Genomic DNA, 12191 nt, shown 5'->3' with positions numbered 1-12191 from the left:
TGTGCTTCCCCCTATTCTTTCTTCACCTTTCCTGCCTATCCCCTCCCTGCTTCCCCTCCTCCACCCCTTTATCTTTCCCCTTACCGGTTTTTCACCTGGCACCTACCAGCCTTCTCCTTCCCACCCTCCCCCCGTTCTTTATAGGGCCCCTGTGCCCTCCCCCTTCAGTCCTGACGAAGGGTCTCGGCCCGAAACGTTGACTGATTGTTTCCATGGATGCTGCCCGACCTGCTGAGTTCCTCCAGCATGTTGTGCGTGTTGCTTCGACCCCAGCATCTGCAGAGTATTTTGTGTTTACGAAATCTACTCCTCATCTTTTTTTCTCCAGTCCTGCCAGAGGGTTTCAACCTGAAACGTCGATGTACTCTTTTCCATCAATGCCCCCTGTCATGCTGAGCTCCTCCAGCATTTCGGGTGTGTTGCTTAATCCAACATCTACAGATTTTCTCTTGTTAGTTATTATGGATTGTTCTATCGGTAATAATGAATCAGTTGTAATATAATTAGTAGGACTCTGACTCTAAAACTGGATCCGGCTCATATTCGTAGTTACATATGGTATCTTTTATGAGTTTGTATTTTTAAGCAAGATTTTGATGAACAATCTTTGCCACTTGATTGTGCTCAGAATGAGTTAAACTGCTGCTGGATCCTGTGATGTGTTGGATTGTTTCTGGTTTCTCTTGGCATTTTCTGTTTTATCATCTTGAGTTTGTTGGTCTTTTATTATGTATTTCTAATAATTTTTTTGTGTTAACCACCTGGTCCTATGTTTCCGGGAAGAGCTCTCTAACTCTGAGCCAGGCGTTTGACACTTCCATGTCGACATTTTTAGTGAACTCAAATCATGGTGATGGAGGGTCATGTTCTTCCAATGGTTGACTTTTTTTCTGTAGTGATCATTTCTTCACTTTTTCTGGTTTGTGCTTTCATTTAAACTTAATTTTCATTAAGGGTCTTAGCCCGAAACGTTGACTCTTCCACTCTTTTCCATAGATGCTGTTTGGCCTGCTGAGTTCCTCCAGCATTTTGTGTGTGTTGCTTGGGTTTCCAGCATCTGCAGATTTCTCTTGCTTATTCATTAAAAAGTATTCACATAGTTCATTGTCCACATACAGACTGTGGTTATCTCAGCATGGTAGTAGCAGCCTTCCCTGAACTGTTCCCTTTCATAACTGTGTTAAATCTACAATTACTACCTCAAAAATGCTCTCCGATATCCAAGTCTTCCATTTGCCCTGTCTGAATCTAAAGTTCAAAGTAAATTTATTATCAAAGTACATATGGTACATACAGCTCGAAACGATGACATCTTAGTGAATGCTTTGTATGTGTCTTCATGCAAGAGAGGTACACAACATACATATGAAATATCGAAATGGAAATTGAAAAACAGAGAAAGAAAATGGTTTTGAAGGGGGCTAGAACCTTTGAATGTGAATAAGTAGCCAAGCTCAGATTCTTTTAAAAAAAAGCAAGGGAGAAAATCGCATTGGCATGGGCCATTTTCACTCAACAATCATTTACCACAGAAGACAGCCAATATGATTTTATAGTTTATAAAATAGAAAGTGATAGACCAAATAACTATAGGCCAGTCAAGCTAAAATTGACAATGAAACAATTTTGAGGGTGTGCAGAAAGCAAAGGGCGAAAGTCGAATGAGTTTTAGTGAAAGAAAAGCTGGGGTCATGTGGTCCCTTTGGGCATGGTACTAATTCCCTTGCTCTCTGTGATATATAATAACAGCGTTGTGAGACCGTGATCAGTAAATTGAATGATTTGAAGAGTCAGTGTGATTGATAGTGAACAGGAAATTTCAATGTTGCAGAAATATATGGTTCAAAGATTCAGTTTAATGTCAGAGAATGTCAGTAGTATACAACCTGAAATTCTTACTCTTTGCAGACGTCCAGGAGCCAAAAACAACCCAAAGATTAAATGGCAGAAACATCAGAACCCCAAAGCACCCCTCCCCCTCTCGTGCATAATCAGCAGCAAGAGCATCCCCTTCCCCCCACCTGCTCTAGTAAAAACACTGATCCCCTCCCCCCACCATGCAAGCAATAGCAAAGCTCCCAAGGAGACCTTAATCTAGAATCCATCAAAAACTACAGTCCATAACCCAACACTTAAGTATCTCAGACAAGCTCTCTATTACTAGCGAGGGAGAAAGGGGTCAATCCTGCAATAAATGAGAGCAGGAGAGCAGCAGCTCACTGTTTCGATGCTACAATCTGCCGTGTCAATTCTCCAAGACCCCAATTTGAGGACCGGACAGCCTCTTACTCACCAGCAAAAAAGAAAGAGGGAGAGAAGATCGCTTGAGTGCTGAGACCTTCTTCTGACAGCAGCATGCACCACCTGCTGTCTCAATGTTTCCGTCTCCTGCAGTGCCGCAGTCAGCGTCATCGGCGAGAAACCAAATCGTCCATGAGGCCGTACCTGGAGATATCAAAATGTGAGGCTGCACAGTGAGTCCGAGGATGAGAACCCACTACCTTTAGAGAACTGTAGTTTGAGCTGCAGCTGTAGATCACAGACTTTGATAAGACGCTAGCCGTCTTGAAAAGAAAAGAGAGACATGAGGAAAAAAAAAGAATAAGCTGTTTCACAACAAACTGAGAGAAGTCATCCAGGTCTGCGAAAACCTATGGTGCCATTATTTCTAGCTCCTCCCACTCCTTTTATGAATGGGCTTCTTGATTGGTATACAAAATTGGCAATTAGAACTCAGTCTGGAGAAATGTGAACAAAAGATTAGATAAATGGTTAGACACTAAAAAATGTTGGAAAAACTACAAGTACTGGGAGTACATATCTGAAGTTAGCAGTTCAGGTATGTAAGCTGGATAAGATATCATAGGCAGCCAGGAATTTTAAAGCAGAGAGATCAAAATAGATATTAGGGACTGATAGCTATTATACTCTGTACAGTTCTGATCACCACATTTCACAAAGGATATACAGTGGCTGAAAGATAACAGAGGGAATTTTTGAGAATGTTGCCAGAAATGAAGAATTACAGTTATTAGCAGAGGGGTGACTTGGCTGGAATTGTTTTCTCTGGAACAGAAACTGAGGTGGTGCAGGGAATAATAAGAGATATCAGCTGTCTGAGCAAAAAGGGTCTCTTTCCCATTCCAGACAAGTCATTGACTAGCATGCACAGATCTAAGGATTAAGAGACTGTTGAGAAAAAAACAATCACCTAAGTGGTCCAAAGCTCAGTAACAGGAAGTGTGTTGGAGACACCAAATATACTCTGTTTAAAACATTCTTGGAAATACAGTATATTTGGTGAGCCTTAATCTTCAAGACTACAGATTGAGGAACATGAAGTAGGAGTAATCTAAGAAGCAGTGTTCTTGACAGTGAGCTTCCTTCTATGCCATAAATTGCTATGAGTTCATGACCCTGGATATTTTAGTAAATCAAGAAACAGACAACATAAATATTGGTTGATTCTGAATTTAACTTTGATGTAGCCCTGTAAATTACTTCTCCTTGGTGTGTTTAATTGAGAAATTTTAATGTGTCAAGTAGCCATAATCCTTTCTGAAAGATTAGTTGCTATATGCCATTAATGTACCACATATCAATGACAGATATATGCTACAGACCATGCTATCTGTTATAGTTGGCGTTCACACAACAATTATATCTTGTATAAACTTTAGAACAGAAAATGATTTTGTAGTGATGAACAATTTGCATCACAATAATTGGCTGGATTACAACCTGTGTTGTCAGACTCACTTGCAAAGAAACATGCAAAAATGATTGGTTAACAAAACATTCAAAATGATTCAAGAGCTTCTGTTAAATGAGATGGCACAATAGTCTGGATAATAGTTTCTAATAGAGAATACCTCTGTAAATGCATTGGCTGAAGTAGGATCAAGCTCATTGATGCCTTTTCCGTTCCCAACATAAATGGTTTATTAGTGATTACTTGCAAAGTAACTCAAGAAAACTACTAGTATCTCTGAACTGGCGGGCTGGTGGCACAGTGAGATCAGAGCCGGGCTGAAGAACGGAGGTTCCCGAGTTTGATCCAGTGACAGACCGCTCCCGAGCACACTCTTCATGTGCCCAGTTGATGTCGAGTTCGCAACTCAACCTCGTTAAAGAAAAACACTGCCACCTCCAGTTTAAATTCCTACGCGGAGTATTGTGGAGGATCAAATACCCAAACCCAAATTCATATACCACATTAATATTTAAGGAAAATATTATTGGTCCAAGTGAAGAACTGTTTATGAGTTGTTGGATCTAGTTTTAATAAAATGTGGCAATCAGAACCTTCATTGTTTAATAATATTTCAATAAATTGTATATAATTGAATATCCTTGTTTAATGTGTCTTTCTTCTTGTAGGAAGAAGATCGTCATTTCACCTTGAGTGCCTGAAGAGACGGAAAAGTCAAGGCTTAGACATAACTTTCACACCACCACTCTCTCAAAAGACTGCACTACCACTTCATTTAATTCAGCACCAGGTATGAACAAGTTCTAAAGGTTTACCGCATCTTCAATATCAAGTTTATACACCACCATTAAGATTAACAAAATCAAATTTCACAGATCCAAAAACTCAAGATAAAAATAGGAAATGCTACAAATTCTCTGAAAGTTAGATAGTGCTTTTGGAGAGTGAAACATACCTTTAATAAGAAGGATAATGAACTTCATCAACCTGAAATACTGACCTGCTTTCTCTCTCCGCAGTTGGTACTTGACCTGCTGAGTATTTTTGTCTTTCTCTGCTTTGTTGCAGATAAGAGTATTTTATTCTTTCATTTATTGAGTGGGATGGAAGGAATGGATTGTATTTACTACAAGTTATTGCTCTCATAATACTTCCTATTTCTTGATCCCACCAAATCAATAAAAGAAAATAATTTGCCTTTTACTAAATGGAATCAGGTTACAGTCCAACAAAGTGCTTTTTATATATTGGAGCACCAGGTCTAGAGATTATGTTGCATAGCTTAATTGCCCAAATTCTCCTGAGAGTCATATATGCTCAATTATTTTGTCAAACAAGTGCAAACTAAATCCAGTTGTTTTGCTTCATAATGTAAAGTCAGTCTTTGGAAATATTATACCGTGAGATTTTAATGAAGAATATTAGAAAAATTAGAGGAAAGAAGCCTGAATTCAAAGATTTATATTCAAGCCAGTAGTTCAGCCTAAGAGTTAACAAGACATTGCTAAGGAAAGCAAGAGTACCTCTTATATGGTTGGATAATGAAGATCATCTAGAACTAAGGAAAGCTTTGTTTATGGTCGGCAGGGAATAGTCGGAACATGAAAAAAGCTTCCCACAAAGAATAACAGGATCTGTGGTGTAGATTTTCACTTTCTCAACCTGCAATGTCATACACATAAATCAATTTACAGTCAGGTTGTTGGGCATTAATTATATCCTATTATGCCATTAGAAGCTTAATTAATTCATTAAGTTGCACCATTTTCAAGTTTTTTTTACAGTCAGAGTAAATAAATTTCTAGTCAGTTTAGTCATTTGTGCTGGTTATGATGGGGAAATTTACAAATTATTGGAGCACGTTGGTCTGACCTTCCAGCTGCACTTTTTGTTTTATATTTCCCATCAACATAGAAGGAAGCCATTCAGCCCCTCTGGTCTAGTTTAGTCCTATTCCCTATCAGTTCTCTCATAGATGCCCTTTAACATCCCACCAGTTCTCCCTCCTGTCACTCACACCAAGTCTATTTTGCAGTTGCCAATTAACCAATTAAAATGAAGCACCCAGGGAAATCCGTACATTTTCAGGGAGTAAGTGCAAACTCCACTACCTGGCATTATTTTTTGTTTAGATCTGCAGTGTAGTCAGCTCGACCATGGGTACTAGCCTCCATGGTATTCAAGACATCTTCAAAGAGTGGTGCCTCAGAAAAGCAGCTTCCTTCATTAAGGACCCCCAAGACATGCCCTCTTCTCAGTGTTGCCATCAGAAAGGAGGTACAGAAGCCAGAAGGCACACACTCAGCGATTCAGGAACAGCTTCTTCCCCTCTGCTATCCGATTCCTAAATGGACATTGAACCCATGGAACACTACCTCACTACTTTTTTTTAAATTTCTGTTTTTGCACTACTTATCTTAATTTAACAATTTAATATACATATATATACTTACTGTAATTCCATTTTTTTCTATATTTAGCATGTATTGCATTGTACTGCTGCAGCAAAGTTAACAAATTTCATGATGTATGCCAGTGATGTTAAACCTGATTCTGATTCTGTAAAGAAATGTTGAAGTCCTGTCATTAGAGTCCAATAGAATTACACATTCTATGAATGTAAACGATGTAAAAATAGCTCTTATTTGGCACAACTATTTTCCTCCTGTTGTATCTGCACTTGCCTTACACATTTTTTTTCATCTGACAGGCACTGGCAGTGGCAGGTCTAAACCCATTGGTAAGAAGAAGCCATTCTCCAACTCAATTTTCCAGACTCTGTGCAACGCCTCCAGCAACTCCATGCAGTACACGGAGATTAAAACAGCATATTCCAGCGTTATTTGTAGATGGCATTGAATCGTATGAGAAACTAAACAGCAGCCTTCCATCTGTAAACTGTAGTTCCTGGTGCTCTGACAACACAAATAGAAGTGTCAGAAAGGCCAGGCCAGTCTCCCTGACTGTACCCTCTCCCTTCAGGGAAAAGGGACCTGACTGTCATGGCAGTGCTAGTAGTTTAGTAGAGGCGGTAAGTTTGCAGTTAGCATTGAATATTTATCCTTGTTGCTCTGTTAGCAAATGAGGTGCTCATATAGAAGTTCTGCGACACAAAATCTTTTGCAGAGTACAAAGCTTTTGTGTGTAATATAAATTAATTTTGTCTAAATCCCAGTCTCTAAATAGGATCGGATTTGGTGTAAACACGCAACACGATAGTAATTATTTGATCTGGTGACTCTGTACAAAAGAGTAATACCCACATCCTGGCATCAGTAATCTGCATTTTGTTCACACATAAGGCTCAGAAATGTTCTCGGTGAAAACTTGATGGTGACTGAAGACCCATTTCAGCATTTATTAGAGAGAACCAGGCTGGTGGCGTAGTGGCATCAGGACCGGACTTTGGAGCGAAGGCTCCCAAGTTCGAATCCAGCCGGCTCCCTTGCACGCTTTCCATCCATGCTGGGTTGAGCATTGAGCTAGCAACTCAGCCTTGTATAAGTAAGAAAGCCTCCTAAAATCCCGATGACTCCACTCGGAGTTAAGGGCTTTCTTCTTTAGAGAGAACCAAACTGATTTAATGCACTGTCAAGGAGCCTGACACATCACTTGTCTTCCTCAAGATCTGCCTCGATGTATTCTCCTTAATTTTCACTCCAAACTTCCACCTTGTCCAGTAACTTCTATGCACAAATTCAGCATCCAACCCTCTGCCCTAATCTGATTAAATTGCATGCACACCAGCAACATCCCTAACCCACCTCTCCCAACTGCCCCAATATCCTCTTCCCCTATCTGTTGTCACATCATGTATCCAAGCCCAGTGATGCTCCTTCCCCTGATTCTACCTCAGCACTTGTAGACTTCCCCATGATGCTGGCTTCTCCCTTAATGCTGACTCTCCTTCAGTTCTCTGTCTGCTTTCATTAGCTGTGCAACATGCAGTGGAAGAGCTTTTGTTTATGATTGTACCTGTGGAGTATGTTCCATGACATATTGACACCTTGAGACCCAGGTGACAGAATTTGATGATTGGGGCTGTTGGGAGGGCCATGCACAAAGCTACGAGAACATCCCTCTAACACCCAATCCATGTGAAACCATTGTAACACATCTTTTTAGACATGGAACAATTCTAAACCCATTTCATTTTAAGTATGATTATTTTGATGCAGATAACATTATTAGTACACAATACCTCTGTTCACCCACTGTCAATCATTCAACTGCTCATTTATAGAATGCATCCATGAAGAATGCAACTTTTCCATTATTGCTGGGTAAAGCTGCTAGTGTATAACCTAAAGATTCTGCATCATTTTGCTGAGTGGCTGAATTTTACCAACTTAATTCAACTCCAGTTTTCAACACTGAATGAGTTTTCTCACAACCTGCCTGATGTTTGATAACAGATAATCCAACTTAAACTATTTTGAATGTTCTGAGAAGGTTAAATACTGAAAGTAGCAAAATTAGACATTAATGCCTTGGAAGTTGATTCAGAACAGTTTTTAATGGGAAATAAGGAAATGGACGAGACAGGAAAAAACATTTTGTTCTTGTCTCTACAGTGAAATTTAAAGACATGGAGATAGCAGGAGTAGGCTATATGTCAGGTCTGTGCTTTGCAGCAGAGTGGAAATAATTATTTTGGTCAATAACTCCTGGCCATCATAGTCTGTTGTCCCTTTGGCCTGTAGTGTAATCAAAAGAGCATTATGTATTTTCTTAATCAGGAATATGCATCCTAGAGTTTGTGTCGAGGCCGGGGTGGGATAGGTAGGGCCTGTAGTAGGGTGGGGGAAGGCATTGCAGTGATCCACTGTCACTGTTACATTGATGGTTGGGGAAGAGGAAGGCCTCAGAGCCTTGTGCTGCTCTGCTGGGTAATGCTCTAGGCCGTGCATCAAAATATTGGGCTGTGGTTGGGTTGGAGGGTGTGGTGATAGTGGGTGGAGAGATGGGAAGAGGGAAAAAAACCAAGAAGGAATGAACTAGGGGCCATGTTTTAAGTATGTGTGGGGAGAGGGGATCACGCCAGACATTAGACTAAGGATGGCGTTAGAGGCAGCCTGTTAGGATGTGAGGAGAGAGGTCAAAGGAACAAATGTGAAAGGTTGGACGTCTGGGGATAAACTGGGGATTTTCTTTCACACTGATGGAGGTGATATTTGAGAAGTGATCTTTAAAGATATATATTGACAAAAGCTCAGGGCATGAAAATAGATAAATTTAATATTATTTTAAAATATAGGAATAGGATTAAAATTGATTGACATTTTTAGAACTGACACAAATCAAAATAGGAAATACAGTCCTTTGACCATGCTTTGCCATTTATCTTCTAATTCACTTGTTGCATAAAATTCTGTCAATCTCACCCTTGGTGAACTCATTGGCTGAGCATCCACAGCCCTCTAGAAAGAGGTCTGGAAATAGATCCCAGAAATCATTTGGATGCTGCAGTATGTGGAGTCCATGTGGATGGAAAAAAATCAAAATGGGTAAATGATATTAATAATTTGTAATTATCTTCCAAGTTTGTAAAGCTAAGGTCTCGTTATATTAGAGCAGAGATACTACTCACATCATAATGTTTCTTGACCTCAATATAATAAAAATAGTGGGTCAATTGAGAAGCACTAGTTTTTAATCTCAGAAATGTGCAAGAATAGGGCTGATTCACAGCAGATGTCAAGTTAGCTAAACATGAACTGGATAAAGTGGTTAACGAAATGATGTTCCTGTGACAAGAAAAAATCTTAAATTAAGTTGTACCTATGAATTTAAACCTCATTATCTTAAATCTGAATTCTAGCATTCTCAGCAAATACAACTAGCTTGTACACGTAAATCTGATATTATACATTTTTTTCTGAGCCTTCATACAAATCGTGTGAAGAGCAATAGATTCTGCTTTGCTTCCTCCATCTGCACCCACAGGAAGATCTGCTGGATTTTGAGATTCAATCACTCTGTCTTGTAGGAGCTGAGTATATACTCCCCTGCGTACCTACTTCTTAAAGGAAATCTGTATCATAATTTTTATATTTAAATGTATCAGAAAAGATATACATGATTAATAAGGCAAACATGATCTTGTCTGTGGAATAACTATTTTGTTTATCTCATCAAAAGGTTCTGATCTCAGAGGGGCTTGGTCGATATGCACGAGACCCAAAATTTGTTGAGGCAACAGCCCATGAAATTGCTGATGCCTGTGATATGACAATCGAGGAGATGGAAAATGCTGCAGACAACCTGCTCAATGGGAACACTAAGGCAAGCCCAAATGGCAATCTGTTACCCTTTGTAAACTGCAGGGAGCACCAGCAACAGGAAATTGTGCAAGTGTGCATGGAAGTGGAGCAGGACCATGGGAAAAATGAGGAGGAATTTACAGATGAGATGGATTATGTAAGCACTCTGTAGTGACAGGAAATAGTTTTTATTATTTGCTTAAATCAGTTTGTTTCAGAAGTGCCTCACTGTTCTTGTGACCTGAAGTAACCAGAACAGCTGCTTTCTTCATTTGCTGTTGTAAATTGGGAGTAGAGCTGTTAAAGCTCTGAGGTTTTTTTTAAAAAAAATTAAAACTGTTATAAAAATCATGACTTCAGGTAGCAAAATGGCATTACTTTTGAACCTGCAGCAGAGACACTACCCAACATCTCAAATTTGCTAAAAACATGTCAGGGTCATGGGAGTGTAGGTGGGACCCTGAGTATCCTGGGTGTCTTAAAGGAGTTGTTTGTATATTTGAATGGTTGGCCAAACATTATCCTGATTTTTTTTTTGTTTAACAGATAGGAATGCTAAGAGGACACATACAAGCACATGTATACACACAAAGTATATTTTGTGAGGAATTTGTCCCTCCTGCCACAGAATACCTCAGAAAGCAAAATCCCGTATACTCTGATTTCTTTAAAAGAGATGGATGGTCTATTGGGAAGTGATTAATGAAGAAATGTCCAGAATTAGTGGGTGTCTTTAGCTATCCCTGATATAGCTTTTGATGATGGAGAACTTGTTGGTATGATAGCCTCTCTGAGAGTGCTTACAGTATATCCTTCTTTACTGCTCAGTCATGAACTGTTTGGTGTTCAGTTCATATGTTCTTTTCCACTAAGATTGCATTCTGAATCCAGGGTCAATTCTTACTTTGATGTGGCTTATTTTGTGTTTTAGCAATCTTTGGCCAGCCACTTCCTACTTTTTTCATTTGTTGTGATTGATTTTTTTCTTCAATTCTTTATTGTTTTGTAATTCACTGAGGAGTTCATTATTAAGTGGAATCATCCCTGTGTTCCTGTAGTTTGCATCCCCTAATGGAAAAAAAATTCCATTTTAGGGAATTACACATTATTTAATATCAGTAACTTTCAGTATCATAGTTCCAAGTAAACACATACCATCTACCCATGGACTGCTCAGATCTTGCATGGCATTTCAAATCAATTTTAATTTTAGTTAAACACTTAAACAGTTAACCTGTGGCAGATTTTTTATTGAAGTGGTGATTAATCGGTCTATTGTCAAAAACTCATCCCCTTGTGTGCCACAAGATATGCAAAAACAATGCAATAAGGTGTTACTGTAATCAAGACTATAAACATATTAACTTAAAAACATAGATTATATATGTATGAATGTGTGTGTATATATGCATCACACTGAATAGATATAACTATGAATTTATATATAAATATTATATTCACTGTGATGTTTCTTGTACTTGTTTTTGTTTAAAAACCTGTAATACTTGAATTCAGGTCAGTTGAAGTATTTGAAAAAAAGACAAAAAAAACAGTGCATTTTTAATGAATTTATTGAATACGCTGGTGTATATTTGATGCATGGAAACCACTCAAGTATTCAAGTCTGCCAAGCTATAGAATATATATGTATAAATATATATACTTATTTTAACTTCTAAAAGATTTCTAAATCTGAAGCAAGTAAACATTTTTAATGGAAATTAAAAGTGTACATATTGTAGTTACTATGATATGGCATCTATACCTAGTTAACAAATACTGATTTTGCATATCTTGTGTTCATTTGTAGTTGTATTGATTGTTGCTTTTAGTCTTCACCCCATCTTGCAACCTCTCAGAACACGTGGGAGTTTCTTCAAGGAAATGATTATTTATGTATTTAGTTTATTTTTGTTTCCTTTGACTCTTTCAAGTGGCAGCAACCTGTTCTTGTGCCTTTAATAAATTGGAATCTCAGCTTTATCTTTAAATTGTAAATTTCACAAGTTTGTTTGGTTCCCAACAGTGAGCCTGTGTTTTCTAGAGTGGGGAAAAAAGCTTGTAGAATGTATCGAAAACATATAGATAAAAACTGAGTATATTAATGCCACTTTGGTTAGCACATTTTATTCAAAAATTCCTTTACTTCTCCCATTAAGGATTTTTCACTAATGAAGAAAGATTTATTACTTTTCACATACATACCTAAATTATGA

At 38.4% G+C, this 12191-nt stretch overlaps 1 protein-coding gene across 2 annotated transcripts in view; it reads left to right on the top strand.

The window, feature by feature from the left end:
• cacna1c (calcium channel, voltage-dependent, L type, alpha 1C subunit) overlaps nt 1–11958 on the top strand; it is a 687918-nt gene extending 675960 nt beyond the window's left edge. Inside the window, exons 45-48 of one of the 2 annotated variants that reach the window (XM_072267751.1) lie at nt 4381–4502; nt 6423–6743; nt 9854–10132; nt 11786–11958. In XM_072267751.1, the coding sequence (XP_072123852.1) occupies nt 4381–4502; nt 6423–6743; nt 9854–10132; nt 11786–11794 (731 nt within the window). In that variant the 3' untranslated portion in view covers nt 11795–11958. Of the gene's footprint in view, nt 1–4380; nt 4503–6422; nt 6744–9853 lie in introns of both variants that reach the window. The other variant, XM_072267750.1, reaches the window with a different exon arrangement.
• The last annotated feature ends 233 nt before the right edge of the window (nt 11959–12191 follow it).

Source organism: Mobula birostris, chromosome 9, assembly GCF_030028105.1.
Source record: "Mobula birostris isolate sMobBir1 chromosome 9, sMobBir1.hap1, whole genome shotgun sequence".
NCBI lineage: Eukaryota > Metazoa > Chordata > Chondrichthyes > Myliobatiformes > Myliobatidae > Mobula > Mobula birostris.
This window is presented reverse-complemented; position numbering and strand designations above follow the sequence as displayed.